Raw genomic sequence first — 21,772 nt, 5'->3', positions numbered from 1 at the left:
GGGGGCTGAGATCCTTTCCTGTTGGAAATTCCGGCCCAAGAAGCCCCGGTCACAAGGAGGGGGGTCAGTTCGGTTCAGGGCGACTCGGCCCGACTCGGGTCTTAAAACCTCCGAGCCGCCGGTGCTGCCTCAGGCCGCGCCCCCTTGAAGCGCCACCAGACGCCGCGTCCCGTCCCGGCGTCCCCCGCGCGCTGGCGCGGGGCTTTCTGGGCCAGGGCGGGGCCGGCGAACTGCGGCCCGGAAAGGTTGAGGAAGGGCCCGTCCCGCCTTCCCCGCGCCGGGTTCCGGGGGCGCCATGGAGCCCCGGGCGGTTGCAGAAGCCGTGGAGACGGGGAAGGAGGATGTGATTATGGAAGCTCTGCGGTCGTACAACCAGGAGGTGAGCGGCCGCCTGAGGCCGGGGGGCGGGCACGGAGGGGGTGGGGCAGGGTCGTGCGCGGGTGGTCGGGACGGTGTGGGTGAGGCAGGGGTTGTGTCAGCAAGCAGAGGGGACGCGGCGGGGTGGGGGTGGCACGTCAGGGATGCAGTGTTGGGGGGAGAGTGTCTGGGGTGCACCCGTTGGGTGGCAGGTGTGTAGCGATGGGGGCGAGTGTAGACCCTGCCACCCCTTCTGAGCAGTGGCTGCTGCCTGAGTTAGAGGCCAATAGGCCGCCCCCCATCAGCGGGCGCGGATACTGCCCCTCTGTGGACTTGAATTCACTCGTTCTCTCTGCAGCACTCCCAGAGCTTCACGTTTGATGATGCTCAACAGGAGGACCGGAAGGTGGGTGCTGGCCCGAGGGGTAAAGGGACAGGGACGGGTGGCCCCAGGAAGAGGGCCCTGGTGGAGCCGCTCTTCTCCCTGCCCACAGAGACTGGCGGAGCTGCTGGTCTCCGTCCTGGAACAGGGCTTGCCACCCTCCCACCGTGTCACCTGGCTGCAGAGTGTCCGAATCCTGTCCCGGGACCGCAACTGCTTGGACCCGTTCACCAGTCGCCAGAGCCTGCAGGCACTGGCCTGCTATGCTGACATCTCTGGCTCTGAGGGGTCCGTCCCAGACTCCCCCGACATGGATGTTGTACTGGAGTCCCTCAAGTGCCTGTGCAACCTCGTGCTCAGCAGCCCTGTGGCACAGATGCTGGCAGCAGAGGCCCGCCTAGTGGTGAAGCTCACAGAGCGTGTGGGGCTGTACCGTGAGAGGAGCTTCCCCCACGATGTCCAGTTCTTTGACTTGAGGCTCCTCTTCCTGCTAACGGCACTCCGCACCGATGTGCGCCAGCAGCTGTTTCAGGAGCTGAAAGGAGTGCATCTGCTGACTGACACACTGGAGCTGACGCTGGGGGTGACTCCTGAAGGGAACCCACCCAAGCTCCTTCCTTCCCAAGAGACTGAGCGGGCCATGGAGATCCTCAAAGTGCTCTTCAACATCACCCTCGACTCCATCAAGGGGGAGGTGGACGAGGTGAGCGCTGACCTCAACCCATGGATGGGTCTCAACTCAGCTCCAACATTTCCTGGACCTGCTTCCCACTGGGTACCTTCAGGTTTCTGGGTGTCAGACATGGAGAGGACAGGACCTCCCAGCGTGTTGGGACAAGGCCAAGGAGATGCCAGTTCTGGGCTGGGACCTTAGGGGAGGATTCTGAGGGAAGTAGAGGCCCCTTCTGGCTCTTGCTGCCTGGCAGGGGGCTGTGTGCTCTCCGGGGAGACTGTAAGAGATCCTCCACCATGAGGCTGTGAGTGGGGCTGAGACAGAGTGTGACTTCATCCCAAGGGTGTGTGTTAACATTCCTAATCAGGGACGTGCTCTTAGAAGAATACTCACAGAGTTTTTAGGAAGACAGCAGTGGTCATCTTTTGCCCCCAGCACTAGCCAGAGTCACCTAGGAGACCCCAGGGGACCAAGTGTGCAGTACAGGAGGTGCACAGTCATTGCCACACAGTTCTGGAGTGCAACAGACAGTAGAGCCTCAGCAGGCAGCAGTGGGATGAGCGGGGCTCCTCACAGGAACCCTTCTTTCTTTGGTCAGGAAGACGCTGCTCTTTACCGACACCTGGGGACCCTTCTCCGGCACTGTGTGATGATTGCTACTGCTGGAGACCGCACAGAGGAGTTCCATGGGTGAGGATGGGGCTTTTTCTGGGAGGGAAGTGTGTCCACATGTCTAGATGGTCGTCCTCAACCCTGGCCGTGAACCAGAACCACCTGAGAGCCCAGGCCCCACCCTAGAGGGTCTGACTTTGTCTGGGTGAGTGAGACTGGACATCGGTGTGTTTCCAGAGAATACTGGGTGCTTCTAATATGTGGCCAGGACAACAGCCATGAATTTGGGGGCAGGAATGTGCCACCTGGGCCTTGGGTAGTGGCAACAGTGTGGTATTTACTAGGGCACATTGGCTCCTTGTCCCCATTCTTGGTCCACCTGCCCCTTGGCTGGTGTGGTTTCCAGAGATGGTCTGGCGCTTTGGCCCAGACAGGGTAGGGGAGGCAGGGTGTCTCAGCCCCCACTTCCCCAGGGGACCCCACTGTACAGCTGAGTGGCAGTGCCTCTCAGATCAGTCCCTGCCCTTGGCTTTGGTCCCCAGTGCCGCCCCTTTGGGCCTCAGATGCCAGCTCATGTAATGTGTGGTTCATTGGGGGCACAAAGATTACATCTGTGCTGAGAGATTAGCCCTATTGAGACCCCCACCTCCCTCTGTCCTCAGCCACGCAGTGAACCTCCTGGGGAACTTGCCTCTCAAGTGTCTGGATGTTCTCCTCACCCTGGAGCCACACGGAGACTCCGTGGAGTTCATGGGAGTGAATATGGATGTGATTCGTGCCCTCCTCATCTTCCTAGAGAAGCGTTTGCACCAGGTAGGCTGGGGATGGCTGTACAGGCTCCCCCAGTGGCTCTGGCACTGGTTCTCCTGCACAGCTGTGGTCAGTGCTTCTACACTGGCCACATTGGTAAGTGGAAATCATCTTGGTGGTGTGATACAGGCGATTCTTCCGGCTGTTCTGTGGTCCAGCCTGGCAACAAGCTAGACCCTTCCTTCATGAGAAGCATGTGGACACCTTCCACACACTTGAAGGTTTCACTTCTTAAATCTTTGTGGATCTTTATTGAGTGGTCCTGAGAAGCCCCCGAGTCCCTGCTTTTAACTCTCAGACACAGGCAGCCCTTGATTACAAGCATAGCTGTCCCTCAACATCCTGAGGAGACCCATAGGAACCTCAGATCAAAGCTTCCCTCTGATTCCTGTGACTGCACTACAGGGCATCTGGACAGCTAGGGCTCTAACCATCCTCCAGGAGCGTGCAGAAAGCAGGCTGGAGCACAATAAACCGAGATTTAGGAGACCTCTCGGGAATCTACCTGCCTAAGCAGGGGACACACATGGTGCATGTGAGCCAGTCAGGGTAGGGAGCTGGCACTGGACATACAGCCTGGGGGTTGTCTGTGCCTGTCGCTGTCGCTGCCACTGCTGGTGCTGGGGTCCAGGCACATTATGCTCGGAGGGTAAGGAACTCCCTGCTCTCTGTCCATGAAGTACCCAGAGCGGGGATTCGGTTCTCGTTTCTTTTTGCCACCAACATCTGAGGGCAATGTGTGTGCCAGTCTAAAGCTTTAATTGCTTTGTGTTTTCTTCCCAGCCCTGGTTTAGAGTTGAGGTAATTAGACTTAAAGCAGTTATTTCTCCCAAGTCACCAAGCTTACAACAAGTACCTCTGAGTGAAGCTCTGTGTCCGTCCTTTTCAAAAGTGACACAGACACCCACCACCCATTCTTGGCCTTCCGCTGACTAACTGCAGAGGGGCCTCTTCCCAAACCTCTGCCACCAGGACCAGCTGCTGTGTATGTTGGTGGGAAGGGGCGGTGGGGGGTGTAACTCTGCGCCAGTCTCAAATTAGGCAGGAGCACAGCCACGGTGACAGAGGCTCCTCTACAGACACACAGGCTGAAGGAGAGCGTAGCTCCCGTGCTGAGCGTGCTGACCGAATGTGCCCGGATGCACCGCCCAGCCAGGAAGTTCCTGAAGGCCCAGGTATGAGACTGAGGAGCTGGCACTCCTGGGGGATGTGGTTTCGGCCCTGATCACAGACCAAGCCCAAGCTTAGGGACGGCCACCTCCCCAGGTGCTGCCCCCTCTGCGGGATGTGAGGACACGGCCTGAGGTTGGGGAGATGCTGCGAAACAAGCTTGTCCGCCTCATGACACACCTGGACACAGATGTGAAGAGAGTGGCCGCCGAGTTCTTGTTTGTCCTGTGCTCTGAGAGTGGTGAGTTATGGAGATCCGGGTCCCAGCGCCCCCACCTCAGCCAGGCTTGCACACTGACCTCTGCCTTGCCCCCCAGTGCCCCGATTCATCAAGTACACGGGCTATGGGAATGCTGCTGGCCTTCTGGCTGCCAGGGGCCTCATGGCGGGAGGCCGGCCTGAGGGCCAGTACTCGGAGGATGAGGACACAGACACAGACGAGTACAAGGAAGCCAAGGCCAGGTGTGTGCCCCCAACACCCCCTCGGGTCTCCACTCACAGCCCCTAGTCCCTGCTTCAACATCCATGTGGACCACTGTAGGGTGGGACAGGATGACCAGTGGGCAAGACCTTCCAGAATCAAGCACCTGTCCCTGAGTGCCATCTGGGATACCAGAAGATGGCAGGTGGCAGTTGCTGGTTACCAGTGCCGCTTCTGGAGGGAGGCCTCTTCCTGCAGTTGCCTTGCTCACCTCACCCCACTGGGAAAAGAGGTGGCTTGCCTCCTGTCCTAGAGAGTCACTAATGCATTCCCCACATTCCACCTGCTGGGAAACAGCATAAACCCGGTGACCGGGAGGGTGGAGGAGAAGCCGCCTAACCCTATGGAGGGCATGACGGAGGAGCAGAAGGAGCACGAGGCCATGAAGCTGGTGACCATGTTTGACAAGCTCTCCAGGTGTGTGGCATGATGAGGAGGGGCCTGTAGCTGGGAGAAGGGAGAGCTGACCCACATCCTGTCTTGTGAGCCCCAGGAGGTAGGATCAGAGGAGAGCTTAGGATCCTGGTGTTAGGTTGCATTGCTGATGTTTGAAATCACTTGCCCTAGAGGAAATCCCCCCAGGGGATGGGTATATTGAGATCAGTATTGTGCCCATTTTACAGATGATAACTGAGGCCCAGAGAAATTAAGAGACTGTCTAAGGCTGGGCATGGCAGCTCACGCCTGTAATCCCAGCACTTTGGGAGGCTGAGGCAGGTGGATCACAAGGTCAGGAGATCGAGAGCATCCTGGCCAACATGGTGAAACCCTGTCTCTGCTAAAATACAAAAAAAAGTTAGCTGGGCGTGGTGGTGGGTGCCTGTAGTCCCAGCTACTTGGGAGGTCAAGGCAGGGGAATCACTTGAACCTGAGAGGCAGAGATTGCAGTGAGCTGAGATTGTGCCACTACACTCCAGCCTGGCGACAGAGTGAGACTTCGTCTCAAAAAAAAAAAAAGAGACCGTCTAACGTTGCTACACTTATTGGAGATGGCCCAGTGTCCAAATGAACAGACTGCTTAAGACCAATTTAGATGTCTAAATTAAGAAACTGCTTAAAGCCATGAGGTAGCAGTTAGGATTTGGGCCCAATTAACGGAAGGTCCAACCAGGCTTCCCCCGTAAATGAGAGCAGCTTACTTGGTGAAGAGGAAGGTAGCAGCCAGGGGTGAGCAGGACCCCTGCCTGGCCAACTGGGCCCCTTCCCCAGCCCCATTGCACCTTTCCCCACAGGAACAGAGTCATCCAGCCAATGGGGATGAGTCCCCGGGGTCATCTCACGTCCCTGCAGGATGCCATGTGCGAGACTATGGAGCAGCAGCTCTCCTCAGACCCTGACTCGGACCCTGACTGAGGATGGCAGCTCTTCTGCTCTCCCATCAGAACTGGTGCTGCTTCCAGAGACTTCCTTGGGGTTGCAACCTGGGGAAGCCACATCCCACTGGCTCCACGCTCCTCTCTCCATCTTAGAAACCCCTTCTCTTTACTCCCAAGGTTCTGTTCATGATTTGCCTCTGGTCCAGTTTCTTATCTCTGGACTGCAGTGGTCTTCTTGTGCTAGAACTCGGGGCTCAGCCTTGAATTCCACAGACAAAGTACTTTCTTTTGTCTGTGCCAAGAGGAATGTGTTCAGAAGCTGCTGCCTGAGGGCAGGGCCTACCTGGACACACAGAAGAGCATATGGGAGGGCAGGGGGTTGGGTGTGGGTGTGCACAAAGCAAGCACATCTGGGATGGGCACGCTGGCAGAGCCAGTGTGTTGGGGCATGTGCTGCACTTCCCAGGGAGAAAGAACCTGTCAGAACTTTCCATACGAGTATGTCAGGACACACACTTCCAAGGTATGTATGCTTTGTTGTTTCTGTCCTGTCTTCACCGAGCGCAGGGCTGGAGGCCTCTTAGACATTCTCCTTGGTCCTCGTTCACCTGCCCACTGTAGTACCCACAGTGCCCAAGTTCTTACTGGTTTTGGCAATTAAACCTCCTTCCTACTGGTTTAGACTGCACTTACAAGAAGGAAAATGCCCCTCGTGCGACCATAGATTGAGATTTATACCACATACCACACATAGCCACAGAAACGTCATCTTGAAATAAAGAGTTTTGGGCAAAAACGTATGTGTGAATATATGTGTAAATTATCAAATAAAGGGGCCAGGCACAGTGGCTCATGCCTGTAATCCCAGCACTTTGGGAGGCCGAGGCGGGTGGATCACTTGAAGCCAGGAGTTCGAGACCAGCCTGGCCAGCACAGCAAAACCCGTCTCTATTACAAATATGCCCCTGTGCTAGGCGTGGTGGGACACATCTGTAGTCCCAGCTACCCAGGAGGCTGAGGCAGGAGAATCGCTTAAACCCGGGAGGCGGAAGTTGCAGTGAGCTGAGATCACAACACTGCACTCCACCCTGAGCGACAGAGCAAGACTCTCAAAAAAATAAAATAAAAAAAGGAACATTAACTAGAGTTAGAAACTAATTTCATTCTTTTTAGAATTCAACACTTTTCCTAGGTCACCAGTTCCACCTTTTGTTCTTACCAGAGCAAAGTCACAGGACCCCCTTCCTGGGAGTCACTGTCATTAAATCAGCTCAGCCCAGGGTAGGCAAGGTTCAGGAATGGGAAGTGCTTTTGTCTGGGGAAATACGCAGGTAATCTGATGCTAGGAAGGAGGATGTGCATGTGGGTAAGAGCCCAGGAGGAAGCAGCTGGTGCCTGACAGGGCGAGCCATCAGAGCTGGGCCTTGGTGCTGCCCCAGAAGGAGCCTGTGCAGAAGTGGGAGCTCAGTGGATTCCACCTCATATGTCACAATCCAGCAGGTGGCCAGGACTCAGCCTGGGTTTGAAGTGAGTAATGCCTTCCCTGTCTCAGAGATTAGCTCTAACTGTCACTGGAGGAAGCCCTGGGGGAGGGGGACTAGTGTGGGGACAAGGAGACCAGATAGAAAGTGCTGGAATGTTCTGGAACCAATCTGTTTCTGGAGGAGAGGCTGAGTATGGAAAGTCAACATAATGTGACCACCTTCAGAGGGAGGAGCTGGGCCATCTCCAATAAATCCAGGGACAAATGCCTTCAGTCCTCAGACTGTTCCAATAGAGGGGATGCCATGTATTCCAGGGTTCCCTTTCCAACTCATGTCAACCTTGCAGTCCTTTTGAGGAGATGAAATGTATTTCATGCTGGAAATAAAGAACAGATTTTCTCTCATTAAAAATAGCCCTACTAAAGGAGACCAACATGCTAGAAGTGCAGCACCAGGGCCTCAGGACTACACTTTGGGACATGAAGAGGGCTGGGGGCTGCTCGGCCCAAGTCTGGATCTTCTAACCAACAGATGCTGAGCTTGCCCTTCACCTGGGCACAGAAAGCAAACTCGGTCTGCGATTCCAGTCGGTCCGTTCAGTTCAAGAGGGTCACAGAAGAAAGCTTTTTCCACTAAGAGCTTCAGCAGAGTGAAGAGTTCAACACAGCAAACAGGCAGGCAGGCAGCTCCTTTGTACATGTGACGGGGTGGCCCTGAACGTAAACACAGCCCTACCAGTCAGCGCAGCACAGCTCACGGCCTGAGAAGACATTCCAGTGGCAGCCTCCGGTGTCCACTCAGTTCACATATTCTGGTTTCACCAAAATTAGCCATGAGGTCTTGTCAGAATTGGGATGTGGATGTCTCCTATGTCACCATTTATTGTGTGGGGGCAGCCATCATCCTATTTTTCTGGTCCATTAAGCTGGAACACAGAAGACAGAGGGTATCAGCTGTCTCTTAACACACCCAGGCAGGCCAGCAGATCTCTGGTCAAACAGATCTAGCTGCAAACATGCAAAATATCTCACAAAACAAGCTGCATTCTGCAAATACTGCTGCTGTGCAGGCTAAGAGCATCCCAGCAGGCCTGGGCAGAGCAGGGTGGCTAAACGGAGAGCCTCATTCTAAGGGACCTGAAGTGCCCAAATCAAGATGTACTGATGCTCGTGTGCTTAAAACCATGCACTATTTGGAAAAGTAACCCCTTGGATAGTAATTCTTTAAAAACCAAAAAATCATAACCCATTTTACGTACATTTGTGTGAAACTACATTACACAGTTCAAATCCTGTTGGGCCACTTCCAAAACCCCACAGGAGCTACCAGAATTATAATCTGCTTTTCTATGAAAACAGAAGTTGGGCCCGGGCATGCTGGCTCACACCTGTAATCCCAGCACTTTGGAGGCCGAGGCGGGTGGATCACCTGAGGTCAGGAGTTTGAGACCAGCCTGACTAACGTGGTGAAACCCCGTCTCTACTAAAAGTACAAAAATTAGCCGGGCATGGTGGCATGTGCCTGTAATCTCAGCTACTCAGGACGCTGAGGCAGCAGAATCACTTGAACCCGGGAGGCAGGGATGCAGTGAGCCGAGATCGCGCCACTGCACTCTAGCCTGGGCAATAAGAGTGAAACTCCGTTACAAAAAACAGAAAATAGGAAGTCAGAGCAGGAAAGGGCTCCCTCAAAAAAGCCTACTGGACTGATCTAAGACCTCTGCTGCCTTGTGAGCTGGCCAGGAGGCACTCGCCTCAGCGTTTAAGTCTCGTTGTTAGCTGGGTTCCCTGCTACCATAATGAAGTGACCATGATTGGTAAAAAATCAGCCTGCGACCAGAGGCTGGAGGTCCTGGACTGGTGGAGGTGAGGAGAGTGCTGACCCCATGGCCCTGAGCCATGAGGCAGCCACAGCTGTGGACGAGGAAAAAGGATCAGGATTTCCTAAGACACCTGCCTTGGAAGACAAGAGGAGCATCAATTGTGATACATTCTGGTGGATACAGTTTGGCTGTGTCCCCACCCAAATCTCACCTTGAATTGTAATAATCCCCCCGTGTCCAGGATGGGCCAAGTGGAAGTCACTGAATCATGGGGGCGGGGCTTTTCCATGCTGTTCTTGTGGTAGTGAGTACGTCTCACAAGATCTGACCGTTTTCGAAAGGGCAGTTCCCCTGCACACGTCCTCTTGCCCGCCGCCGTGGAAGACGGGACTTTGCTCCTCCTTGTCTTCCACTGTGATTGTGAGGCCCCCACAGCCATATGGAACTGTGAGTCCATTAAACCTCTTTCCTTTATAAATGACCCAGTCTCAGGTATGCCTTTGTTAGCAGCATGAGAACACACTAATACACTGGTGAAATCCCCTTTGGACAGTGTCACATCTGCCTGTAATCATAACGCTGGACTTTTTTTTTTTTTTTGAGACGGAGTCTCACTTTGTCGCCCAGGCTGGAGTGCAGTGGCACCATCTTGGCTCACTGCAAGCTCTGCCTCCTGGGTTCACGCCATTCTCCTGCCTCAGCCTCCGAGTAGCTGGGACTACAGGCGCGCACCACCACGCCTGGCTAATTTTTTTTTTTGTATTTTTAGTAGAGACGGGGGTTTCACCATGTTAGCCAGGATGGTCTCGATCTCCTGACCTCGTGATCCACCCGCCTCGGCCTCCCAAAGTGCTGGGATTACAGGCGTGAGCCACCACGCCCGGCAACGCTGGACTTTAAATGCTTAATGCTACCTCCCACTGAAAACCCTTAATATCAAGGCTACACATGCTACATGATTCTCATGGGAAACTGCATTTTCTGTAACTTCACTTATTTACAGGCGGTTTGGAATCTCTTAGAAAGAAAGCATCGAGCCCCTTTGGCTTTCCTCAGCGGATTATAATCGATCAATGGCTCTCATACCAATTACTTCCGAAAAGCATCACTAATGGAGCCTTCATCCCACACAGATGCAGAGAACTTTAGCTTCTCAAAGTTCTTTAACCCGTATCATCTCAGAATCACATACCAGGCCTTAGAGGAACACTGTTGGCTGCTTTACTTTAGGGAGTGAAGATAACGCCTACAGTCTGTTAAGAGTACAGACTCATCAGCCCTGAGTGTCTGGACCGTGTCCCTGCTTGGCCTGTTACCATCTGTTTCTTCATCTCTAAATGGAGGTATTGAAAGTAATACCCAATCAGGTCCAGGTAGCGCCTGGTGCAGGATTCACAGCATCATCGGTTACGACTGTTACCGTGTTAGCCAGTGGGGCTCCATACCAGATGGACCACACCCTAGAGCAGTGAGGAGGGCAGCCCCTTGGATGGTCCTCCTCAGCGTCTGTACCTTCCCAGTTTCCCGCCGGACGAGGTCCCGCATCTCTTCTGTCCAGCCCAGAAGCTCCACTAGCCTTTCCACGCTGTGAACCACATCCCCCAGCTGGGCCACGTCCCTGCCGCGAGGACGCCACGCCAAGGGTCCCACCAAGTCCCGGTTGATGAGCAGTCGGGGAACAGAGCTCCGCACGGCCTCGGTCAAGCTGGCAAAAGGCTCCACCTGAAAAATGGCCCAAATGTGAGGGTACAGTGTCCACCCTACAAGCCCCGCAGGATGTTTCGTGCCACAGCCACTGAGGCCTTGGAGGAGCAGCAGACTGGCAGTCAGACCCGGCGATATACAGAAAACCCACCACCAATCTCATTTCTTCAGTTAAGCTCCTGCCGCTTGGCCTCAGTGACTCTCTTTCCTCCCCTCAGCCTCCCTCTCTTCCACTCCTTGCTGCTTCCACACATCCTTGCTTCTCCCCACCTCTGTTCCAAGGCTCATCAGGGATCCAACCTTCCTACCTCCTCTGTGTGAGCACGTTCTGTTCTCCCCGTCCTCCCCAGCTCGCTGTCTCCCAGCATGCCACAGAGGGACGACAGCACAGACTCGTCCGTCTCCTCTGGCTAGCCCTGCTTGCAGTGACAGCCACCACCAGCATCGGGCACCCAGAGAAGCTGGTGCCCCCAAGCAGGAGTTACTGTTACGTCTCTCCATGGTCTTCACCACCCAACCTCTAGAGAGGCCTAGCTCGGTGCCATCAGGCTTCTTCATACAGCTCTCAAAGCGTCTTTTAAGAGGAACAAGGTAAAAAATTGACACACTAATAAATGGCATTAAAACTGGCTCATTATCTGGGAGGAAAATGCTCCATTCCTACCTCCCATTGAAAAAAAATTCAAATGGATTAAAGGTTTCAATGTAAACAAAACAGTTCTTGAAGAAAACTGAGAGTTTACAAGTAAGGATAGGGAAAAACATTTTAGATGTGAAAACTGAAGTCAGATAAGGCAAAGGAAAATGACAGATCTGACTATGTAAATACTATTACATCAGTATCTACATAAAACTACTATGTAGAAAATTAAAAATTTTTAAAAACCTCTCATCAAAAACTGCAAAAATATTTACAACATATGACAATAGTTTATATTGCTAATTGATAAACTCATTTATAAACATATAATGTATGAACTAATTTATAATGCTAATTTATAATGAAATTTCTATTAATAGCCGGGCACGGTGGTTCATGCCTATAATCCCAGCACTTTGGGAGGACAAGGCAGGTGGATCACCTGACGTCAGGAGTTCAAGACCAGCCTGGCCAACATGGTGAAACCCCGTCTCTACTAAAAACACAAAAATTAGCTGGGCGTGGTGGCAGGCACCTGTAGTCCCAGCTACTCGGGAGGCTGAGGCAGGAGAATGGCTTGAGCCTGCGAGGTGGAGGTTGCAGTGAGCCGAGATCGTGCCACTGCACTCCAGCCTGGGAGACAGAGCGTAACTCTGTCTCAAAACAAAAAAAAAAAGAAATTTATATTAACCTTAAAATTGATTTATATTATATTATTTAATTTCTATTAAAATTAAAACTAATTTATATTGCTAATTTACAATGACCCAATGAAAAATGGACAAGAGATATAAATATACAATCCAAAGAGAGGAAACACAACTGGCCAATAAACATGAAAAGATGAATTTCATTCTTTACTACAGAAATGCAAAATCCACACCCCCCTCCACACACACACATGCATTTTTTAACCAATTTGATTTGTGTGATTTTGGTTTTGGTGAGGATGTGAGAAAATGGCTACACAAAAACACAGTTTGTGGCAATGTAATTGTTACATCTTTCTGGAAGGCAAGTTCTCAATATTTATCAGCACTTACCCTTCAGGAGTACTTGCATGGGTAGATCAGGATGACACACAGGGATATTCACTACAGCGTGGGATCTCATTCTGTTGCCCAGGCTGGAATGCAGTGGCATGATCATAGTTCACTATAACCTCAAACTCCTGGGCTCAAGCAATCCTCCTGCCTCAGCCTCTCAAATAGCTGCAACTACACAGACCGCACCTGGCTATCTTTTTATTTTTTGTAGAGACGAGGTCTGACTATACTGCCCAGGCTGGTCTCAAATGCCTAGCTTCAGGCAATCTTACTGCCTTGGCCTCCCAGAGTGCTGGGATAACAGGTGTGAGCCACAGTGCCTGGCCCAGCATTACTTTTAATACAAAAATTATATACAATTTATTGTCATTGTCCATCAGTAAGAAATTGCTTACATAAACTTTGTATTAAATCCACAAAATCTATGTTAAAGCTCTTGTGGCTGAATATGTTTCAGAATTTTTGAGATTTTAAAAAAGATCATATGGTTTACACCCCACATACTATGTCACACCTAAAGGGGATCCGGAGTGGTACTCCATAGTCAAACACATTAATATTTCGTCCACAAAGCACATGAGACAGAGTCCATCCGTGACACCAGCTCGTTCAGTTCACGATGGCACCGTGTTTACAGACATGGGCCTCTCAGGTGGGACCTCATGTCCGTATAAGGGAAACTGTCAGCATTCACAAGGCAGCAGATCTCCATGGACTCACATTGTTACATGAAAACAGCAGGCTGCAGAATAGAATGTACAGTGCTGTCCAACTTTTAGTTAAAAATTACCATCTGTACGTGTGCATTTGTACAGAAAAAGAAACCTGAGAGGACACAGAATAAAATGCTAACAGTTAGTGGGATTAAAAAGTTGATTCTTTGCTTTATATCTTTATATAATGTATGAATATTTTCTTTCTTTTTTTTTTTTTTTTTTTTTTGAGACGGAGTCTCTCTCTGTCACCCAGGCTGGAGTGCAGTGGCACGATCTCAGCTCACTGCAAGCTCCACCTCCCTGGTCCACGCCATTCTCCTGCCACAGCCTCCCAAGTAGCTGGGACTACAGGCGCCCACTACCACGCCCGGCTAATGTTTTGTATCTTTTTTTTTTTTTAGTAGAGACGGAGTTTCACCATGTTAGCCAGGATAGTCTCTGTCTCTTATACACATCTAGATGTGTATAAGAGACAGGATCTCCTGACCTCGTGATCCGCCCGCCTCGGCCTCCCAAAGTGCTGGGATTACAGGCGTGAGCCCCTGTGCCCGGCCCTGTATGAATCTTTTCAAAGACACACATGGTACTTATAATAAGGAAAAAGGCCATTTTCATTTCACTTCAATAATGAAGACGGCTGGTGGTCCGAGTGTCCACACCTGGTGGCCAGCATGGTCAGCTGCTCTCAGCCCGCACTCTGCTGACCACCATGGCCCCTCTGACTGCTCCTGCTGTGTCTGTCCCTCCATCCTAGGCCTAGCATGGCATTCTCATGTCTGTCCACACCCTGGGCTCTCCTGTCTGCTCACTCCAGCACCCCAGCTCCTGCCTCTGGGCCTTCTTGGACTCCAGACTCATATCCACCTGCTCAACACCTCCAGTCCGCAGTACATCCTCAAATCCGTGGAAACAAGGCTGAGTTCCTGAGCTCCCCCAAACCCACCTACCAGGGCTTCTCCATCTCAGGAAATGGCAGCTCCATCTTTCTAGCTGCTCCAGCCACAGTCCTGGAGTCCTTGGGAACCCACGCCCTCCCATGCACCGCGCCGGCACGCCCACTCTGCGTTCACACACACCCAGACTCCAGCACCCCTCAGCCTCTGCTGGCTTTACCCGGCCCCCAGCCAGTGCCAGCCGGTGATTACCTACAAGGGCCCTGCTGGGTCTGCTGCTCCTAGTCTTGCCCCCGTGGTGGGCTCACAGCCCAGCACCCAAAGGAGTCCTCTTAACTTCCAAGCTCTGGCCTGGAACCCAAGCTGAATCCATTCATCTTCTGAGGCAGCGCCAGCCTCCCATGAGATGACACTTGTGCCCCACCTCCTTCTCTGCTCCAGCCCGTGCCCGTCACTGCTGACGTCGCCCCACCCTCCTTGCTGTTTGTCAGCTGTGCAGTGTCCCCTGCCAGACCCCCCTCACCTTGGTAAACTCTTAGCTCCAACTCCACCTGCCTGGCTTGACACTGCAGCTGGTTCCCAACCCTCCTAGCCCTTCTTTCCTACTTGTTATCTTTCCCAGAACATCAATCATCTCCTCACAAACTACATAACTTCTTACACTGACATCTGACTGTGGATGTTGAAAGCACTGGAGCAGGGCCCAGCACACAATGAAGGCCCGAACAAACATACGCTCTGGGCCCTGCGGCTGCCCTGGGCCCCTCGGAGCACAGGTCTTTCTGGCCCTTCTGCCCTTGGTGCCTATATCCAGTCACACACACACTGCGTGACTCATCACAGCTTTTAGGAATTTCTTGAGCTTCAGACGCAGACGCAGAACAGCTGCTTGGCCACATCCAGGGGGCGTTTCCCAGGCACCTGAGACCTGGGCATCCGAGCTGGGCATCCTCCCTCCCAAATCACACCTCACCAGCAAATGCCCTGACTTTACAGAACAAGCCAGACGCCTCCTTCTCACACCCCCAAAACAACACAGGCTGCAAGTCCAGTCCCCCTCCTCGCTGTCCCTCAGGTGACCACAGCTCCACCTTCTTCAGGACCAGCCTCCTGGCACTGCTTGCTCCACTCTCCACTCCCCAAAGGCCTCTCTGACCCCAAGGGTGCAGCTACGTCCCTGGGCCAGTCCCTTTGGATTTATCACTACTCCCAACGCAGCATCAGTATTCCTAATCTGACCTGGGAGGCCTGCCCCTCCACCTCATCCCGACGCCCCCTTTCCTCCTCCCTTCTCCTCACATGTGGTGCCCCATCCGCACCTATACCACCTCCAAAGCCCAGCAGCTTCCTACCTTCCTGTCTCCCGCACAGGCTGCTGTTCCCTCAGCCTGGAACCCCAGCTGAATCCACTCACTTTCCGAAAGTGGCACCAGCCCTGGAAGGGCCCATGAGATGATTTCTGTACCCCTCCCTTCCCCTGCCCTCCAGCCTCCTCCCTGCACAGGCTGACAAACCTCCAGGGAGGTCCCGAGGATGAGCAGCAGATCTGCCATGGGGAAATCAACCACGTGCAGCAGGAACCTCTGGGGCAGCGGCTCCCCAAAGAACACAATGTCGGGCTTCACAACGCCGGTGCAGACCGGGCAGCGGGGAACCCTGTCTGCCATCACGTCAGCCTGGAAAACAGAGAAAACAGGCCTGAGGAAGATGCCTGCAACACCCTGTAAAAGGAAAAGGCAACAAGTTCTTATTAAAGTGTCAAACATTCTCCCCCAAAAAAGGTGGGAGAGGTATCACGAACCCCCATGTACCCAGCTTTAGGAATTACCAGTTTTCACAGCTGATTGTGTCATAGCCCTCCAGAATCTGGGAGGAGGTGTTGGAGCATTTAAAAGCAAATCTTGGACATCATACGTTTCACCCATTATTACTTCGGCAGGCATCTAGCGTATCTAACACCGTGCTCTACACCTGGGATGGTGACCAGAGACATTCTGGTGCTAAGAAAACACCTGGTAGACCACACCGGTCCCCCAACAGTAGTCTGCAGGCATTTGGCCTACACCGAACATCATTCAGTCACAAGGTGAAACTGTCTCTGGTTTGAGCTTCAGTGATCATGCCATTGCCTCAGCCCGGGGAGGCTTTTAGGTCGGCTTCACTCACTGGCTGGCATTATTAGGAGTAACATCTGCCAAACACTGCTTCCCTACTGGCCAAGGTGAAGTGGACACAACTTCACTGAGTCAAGACTAATATAAAGTAATGCCTTGGAGCAGATGGAAAAGGGAGAGAGTTACAGAGGAAGACACCTGACTTTCTAAGGGAAACCTTTACCGCTAACGGGGCTTGTTTTAAGCAGGCTCAATCCAGCAAGAAGCAACAGAAACAAAAGACAAAAGAAAGAGACCCACAAAAGATTTCAGATAATCTTGGATACACAGTAAAACTGTATTATATCTAAATTAAAAAGAAAAAACTGTTATCTTGGAGGCATGGGGTATAGTAAAAAAAAAAAATTAAGGAAGCAAAAAAAAGATGCACTTGAAATATCTATTAAAGGCCGGGCGCAGTGGCTCAGGCCTGTAATCCCAGCACTTTGGGAGGCCGAGGTGGGCGGATTATGAGGTCAGGAGATCAGACTGTCTTGGCCAACATGGTGAAATCCTGTCTCTACTAAAACACAAACAATTAGCCAGGCGTGGTGGTGCGCACCTGTAATCCCAGCTACTTGGGAGGCTGTGGCAGGGGAATTGCTGGAACCAGGGAGGCAGAGGTTGCAGTAAGCTGAGATTGCGCCACTGCACTCCAGCCTGGGCAACAGAGTGAGACTCCATCTCAAAAAAAAAAAGAAAAAAAAACTATCAAAGATACAAAACTATTAAAAAATAACGTAGCAGACGTGAAAAATAACCAAACAGAACTTCTAGAAATAAAAAGTACAGAAATAAAAAATTAAAGCTCAACGTCTGTTTCGAGTTGGTTTTGGGAAAAAAGAAAGCAGCAAACACTCAATGGAAGGACTTTATAACAGAAAACACAATATTAGCAAACCGGAAGAAAGACCAGAGAAATCACCCAGAACGCAGCACAAGGAGGAGAATGACAGCACAGAAGAGTGATCAGGAACAGCAGGAGAGAGAAGGCCTAACGTAGGTTCAATCAGAGGTCCCTAAAGAGAGGGGCCAGATAGCAGGCCAGGGGCAATGCATATCCCAAGATAACGGCCGAGTATTATCCAGCAACCATGAAAGACACCAACCCACAGATTCAGGATCTCAAGCAAGCGAGGGCTGCTGAGCCAGCATGAGGGTGCCCACAGGAAAAACATGAGTCACAAGCACATCTGTGGTTGTTTTTGTCCCAAGAGGTTCTCAGGAGGTTTAGTAATTATACGTGGTCCTTCAAAGGGGGAGGGTGGCTGTGAGGTGAATGGTTAAGTACTTGTGAGACTTCAGGAAGTGATAGAAGGAAACAAGAAGAGAACTAAGCAGACCTCTCAGGGAAGGGTGAAGGAACCATTCATCTCATCTTGTCTTTGATCTGTATCTGGGAAGATAAGCCAGTAATCCACATTAGCAGTATGGAGTCTTTGAAAAGGGTTGGTTTCTGTTTAGCCCTTAGTGAAGAAAGCCTAATGGTGGTTGGGGAGGGAGGGGTATAATGAGGCGCATCTGACCTCCCCTCCTGCTATGGCCAGGAACTGACTTCCAAGGTTTCTCTGGGGTTCCCTTGACCAAGGGGAGGGGTCCATTCAGTTGGTTGCAGGGCTTAGAATTTTATTTTATATTTTATTTTTTTGAGATGGCATCTTACTCTGTCACCCAGGCTGGAGTGCAGTAGCATAATCTCGGCTCACTGCAACCTCTGCCTCCTGGGTTCCAGCAATTCTTTTGCCTCAGCTTCCCGAGTAGCTGGGATCACAGATGGGTGCCACCACACGTGGCTCATTTTTGTATTTTTAGTAGAGACGGGGTTTCACCATGTTGGCCAGGCTGGTCTCGAACTCCTAACTCAGGTGATCCATCCGCCTCAGCTTCCCAAAGTGCTGGGATTATAGGCATGAGCCACCGCGCCTGGCCTAGAATTTTATTTTATTTTTCTCAAGGAAGGTCTACAATTTTTTTTTTTTTTTTTGAGATGGAGTCTCTCTCTACTATGGGGTCAGGCTGGTCTCGAACTCCTGACCTCAGGCGATCCACCCACCCGGTCTCCCAAAGTGCTGGGATTACAGGCGTGAGCCTCTGCGCCCACCTGGCCCACAAATTTTACGCAGAAGAAATCAAAGGAAATTCATATGGAAAACCAGCATGGAGAAACTGCAAAACTCCAAAGACAAAAGTCTTAAAAAACAGGCAGAGAGGCCGGACACAGTGGCTCATGCCTGTAATCCCAGCACTTTGGGAGGTTGAGGTGGGCGGATCACGAGGTCAGGAGTTCGAGACCAGCCTGACCCCATAGTAGAGATGAAACCCCATCTCTACTAAAAATACAAAAATTAGCTGGGCGTGGCAGCACGCGCCTGTAATCCCAGCTACTCAGGAGGCTGAGGCAAGAGAATCGCTAGAACCTGGGAGGCGGAGGTTGCAGTGAGCCAAGATCATACTGCTGCACTCCAGCCTGGGCGACAGAGCAAGACTCTGTCTCAAAAAAAAAAAAAACCCAAACAACAACAACAAAAATAAAACAGGCAGAGAACAGATAGCAACAGTTTCGGAAATTTACATGAAAAGGCAAAAGATTCAGAACAGCCAACACAGTACTGGAGGAGAACAAAGGCGGGGAATTAACAACAACTTGTTGCCCAAATTATCTATTTTATTCTCTTATTTATTTATTTATTTTGTTTTGAGATGGAGTCTCACTCTGTTACCCAGGCTGGAGTGCAGTGGTGCAATCTCAGCTCACAGAAATCTCCCCCTCCCGGGTTCAAACGATTATCCTGCCTCAGCCTCCTGAGTACCTGGGATTACAGGTGCACCACCACACCCAGCTGATTTTTGTATTTTTAGTAGAGATGGGATTTTACCATTTTGGCCAGGCTGCTCTCAAACTCTCCACCTCAGGTGACCCGCCTGTCTAGGCCTCCCAAAGTGCTGGCATTACAGGTGTGAGCCACTGTGCCCAGCCCCTCATAATCTCTTTTAAATGCAAATCCCTTCACATCATTTTCCTGCCTAAATATCCTTCAATGCCTCCCATGATTGTCAGGATACAGTTCAAATCCTAACAGGGCAAGCAGGCCTCCCATACTCCAGGTCTCTGCTGCCAGAAACAGACTCTTACACCCAGACAGCCTCATCTCCAAGGTGCTTCCCAGCCTGCTCTGTTCCTACAGCTGAGTCAGCATAGCATCCAGTACATATCTGCAGTAAAACTGGTATGGCACCCAACTGTAACTGTTGGATGACTCCACCTTAATTTGTTTTCACATCCACAGAACCCAGCAAAGGGCCTGGCACTGAGCAGACCAAACTATCTGTGGAATAAATTGGTCATTCAATGAATGAATGAGTTGATAAAAAGAATAATACGCATATATTAAGTTTCTATATGTGCTGGACTCACACTTCCTAAGTTCAAAACTTACTACAAAGCTATAGTGACCAAAACATGACAGTGCAGGCACAAGGATATACATATAACAATGGAATAGAACTGAGAATCCAGAAATAACCATACACCTAGGCCAACTGACTTTCAACAAGAATGCCAAGACCACAGTTTCTGTTTAACAAACGGTGCTGGAACAATTACATATCCACAGACAAGAAAACGAAGCTGGATCCCTACCTCACAGCACACACAAATTAACTCAAAATGGATCAAAGAACTCAATGTAAAAGCTTTAAACTATAAAACTCTTACAAGAAAACATAGGGGTAAAATGATACCATTTCTCAGATATTCCAAAAGAGTGAGAAAAAAATAGGTAAACTGAATTTCATCAAAAATCAATACTTTCAGGCATCAAGAGATACCATCAAGAAAGTAAAAAAGACAACCTACAGAATGGCAGAAAATACTTGCAAACTATGTGTCTGGTAACGATCTAGCTTCCAGAATATATAAAGGACTCTTAACAATAAAAAAGACAACACAATTAAACAATGGCAAAGGACTTCAATCTCCAAAGATACACAAATGGCCAAAAAGTACATGGAAAGATGTTTGATATCTGAATCATTAGGAAAACACCAATCAGTGCTACAACGGGTTACCAGTTCCCACCCACAGGGATAGCTGTAATTAAAAAATGGAAAGTAAGTGTTGGGATATGGATAAGAGGAGACCCTTGCACACTGTTGGTGGAATGTAAAATGGTCCAGCTTCTGCAGAAAACAGTATATTCGCTCCTCAAAAAGTTAAACACGGGCTGGGTGCAGTGGCTCACGCCTGTAACCCCAGCACTTTGGGAGGCTGAGGTGGGCGGATCACCAGGTCAAGAGATGGAGACATGCTGGCCAACACAGTGAAACCCTGTCTCTACTAAAATACAAAAATCAGCCAGGCGTGGTGGCGGGCGCCTGTAGTCCCAGATACTCAGGAAGCTGAGGCAGGAGAATCGCTTGAACCCTGGAGGCGGAGGGTACAGTGAGCCAAGATTGCGCCACTGCACTCCAGCCTGGTGACAGAGCGAGACTCGTCTCAAAACAAACAAACAAAAAAGTTAAACATGGGCAGGGCACAGTGCTCATGCCTGTAATCCCAACACTTTGGGAGGCTGAGGCGGGTGAACCACCTGAGGTCAGAAGTGCAGGAGCAGCCTGGCTAACGTGGTGAAATCACATCTCTGCTAGAAATACAAAAACCATTAGCTGGGCGCGGTGGCTTAATAGTACAAGGTTTTCTTCTGGGGTAATCAGCATGTTCTGGAACTTGATAGAGATGATGGGTACCCACACTGTGAAGGTACCAAATGCCAATGAACTGAACACCTTAAAATAGTTAAATTTAAGTTATGTCAAATTCACCTCAATAAGCTGGGTGGATCACTTGAGGTCAGGAGTTCGAGACCAGCCTGGCCAACATGATGAAACCCCATCTCTACTGAAAATCCAAAAACAATGGGTCAGGCGTGTTGGCACACACCTGTAGTTCCAACTACTCGGGAGGCTGAGGCAGGAGAATTGCTTGAACCCGGGAGGTGAAGGTTGCAGTGAGCAGAGATTGCGTGCAGCCTGGGTGACCAGAGCAAGACTCTGTCTCAAAAAAAAAAAAAGAAAAAAAAAATTCACCTCAATAAAAAATAAGTAAATAAAAAAAGTCCTGTGCCATGTCTCCATTTCAGAGTTTTATCTTTATTTAAGATTTTTTTCAACTCTATCCTATTCTAAGAAACCCATTCCACAGAAATACAGAAGTACATAGCAGCATAAGCATAGGTATCACTGTTATATTTTTAATAGTGAAAATTACATACATCAAAGAATGTCCCACAATACATGAATGGCTAAATGTAATACTCTATAGTTAATAAAAAGAGTAAGCAGAACTGTGGGTATTGACACAAGAGATCCATGAAACTGCTCAGTAAAAAATCAAGCTGTAGAATACTAAGTTTAAAATAACTCCAGGCCGGGCGCGGTGGCTCAAGCCTGTAATCCCAGCACTTTGGGAGGCCGAGACGGGCGGATCACGAGGTCAGGAGATCGAGACCATCCTG

The 21,772-nt window shown here is 50.7% G+C and overlaps 2 protein-coding genes across 3 annotated transcripts in view; one reads left to right on the top strand and one right to left on the bottom strand.

Moving 5' to 3' along the window:
• Positions 1 to 133: 133 nt before the first annotated feature.
• On the top strand, positions 134 to 6,590 carry RIC8A (RIC8 guanine nucleotide exchange factor A). 2 transcript variants are annotated; one of them, XM_011968486.1, is made up of 10 exons: positions 134 to 379; positions 716 to 763; positions 852 to 1,442; positions 2,011 to 2,102; positions 2,687 to 2,837; positions 3,914 to 4,009; positions 4,101 to 4,245; positions 4,322 to 4,466; positions 4,783 to 4,902; positions 5,718 to 6,590. In XM_011968486.1, the coding sequence occupies exons 1-10, from the start codon at positions 296 to 298 to the stop codon at positions 5,836 to 5,838; spliced, it is 1,593 nt and encodes a 530-aa protein (XP_011823876.1). In that variant the 5' UTR covers positions 134 to 295; the 3' UTR covers positions 5,839 to 6,590. The 2 variants fall into 2 exon arrangements, with proteins under 2 accessions (XP_011823876.1, XP_011823875.1); XM_011968485.1 differs by having other exon boundaries at positions 4,083 to 4,245.
• A 1,041-nt stretch (positions 6,591 to 7,631) lies between these two features.
• Positions 7,632 to 21,772, bottom strand: part of SIRT3 (sirtuin 3) — a 22,434-nt gene continuing 8,293 nt past the window's right edge. The window contains exons 5-7 of the mRNA XM_011968487.1: positions 15,621 to 15,782; positions 10,620 to 10,829; positions 7,632 to 8,210 (exon numbers count right to left, since the gene is read on the bottom strand). Of these exons, the coding sequence (XP_011823877.1) occupies positions 8,190 to 8,210; positions 10,620 to 10,829; positions 15,621 to 15,782 (393 nt within the window). The 3' untranslated portion in view covers positions 7,632 to 8,189. The remainder of the gene's footprint in view (positions 8,211 to 10,619; positions 10,830 to 15,620; positions 15,783 to 21,772) is intronic.

Source organism: Mandrillus leucophaeus, unplaced genomic scaffold (assembly GCF_000951045.1).
Source record: "Mandrillus leucophaeus isolate KB7577 unplaced genomic scaffold, Mleu.le_1.0 Scaffold845, whole genome shotgun sequence".
Taxonomy (NCBI): Eukaryota; Metazoa; Chordata; class Mammalia; order Primates; family Cercopithecidae; genus Mandrillus; species Mandrillus leucophaeus.
The sequence above is the reverse complement of the archived record's forward strand: the minus strand, read 5'-3'. Positions and strand labels throughout refer to the sequence as shown.

Coding starts and splice junctions, on each gene's coding strand:
- RIC8A (XM_011968485.1), top strand. CDS start 296: ATGGAGCCCCGGGCGGTTGCAGAAGCCGTGGAGACGGGGAAGGAGGAT. Junction 4,246..4,321: donor TGTCCTGTGCTCTGAGAGTG/GTGAGTTATGGA, acceptor CTTGCCCCCCAG/TGCCCCGATTCATCAAGTAC. Junction 4,903..5,717: donor ATGTTTGACAAGCTCTCCAG/GTGTGTGGCATG, acceptor CTTTCCCCACAG/GAACAGAGTCATCCAGCCAA.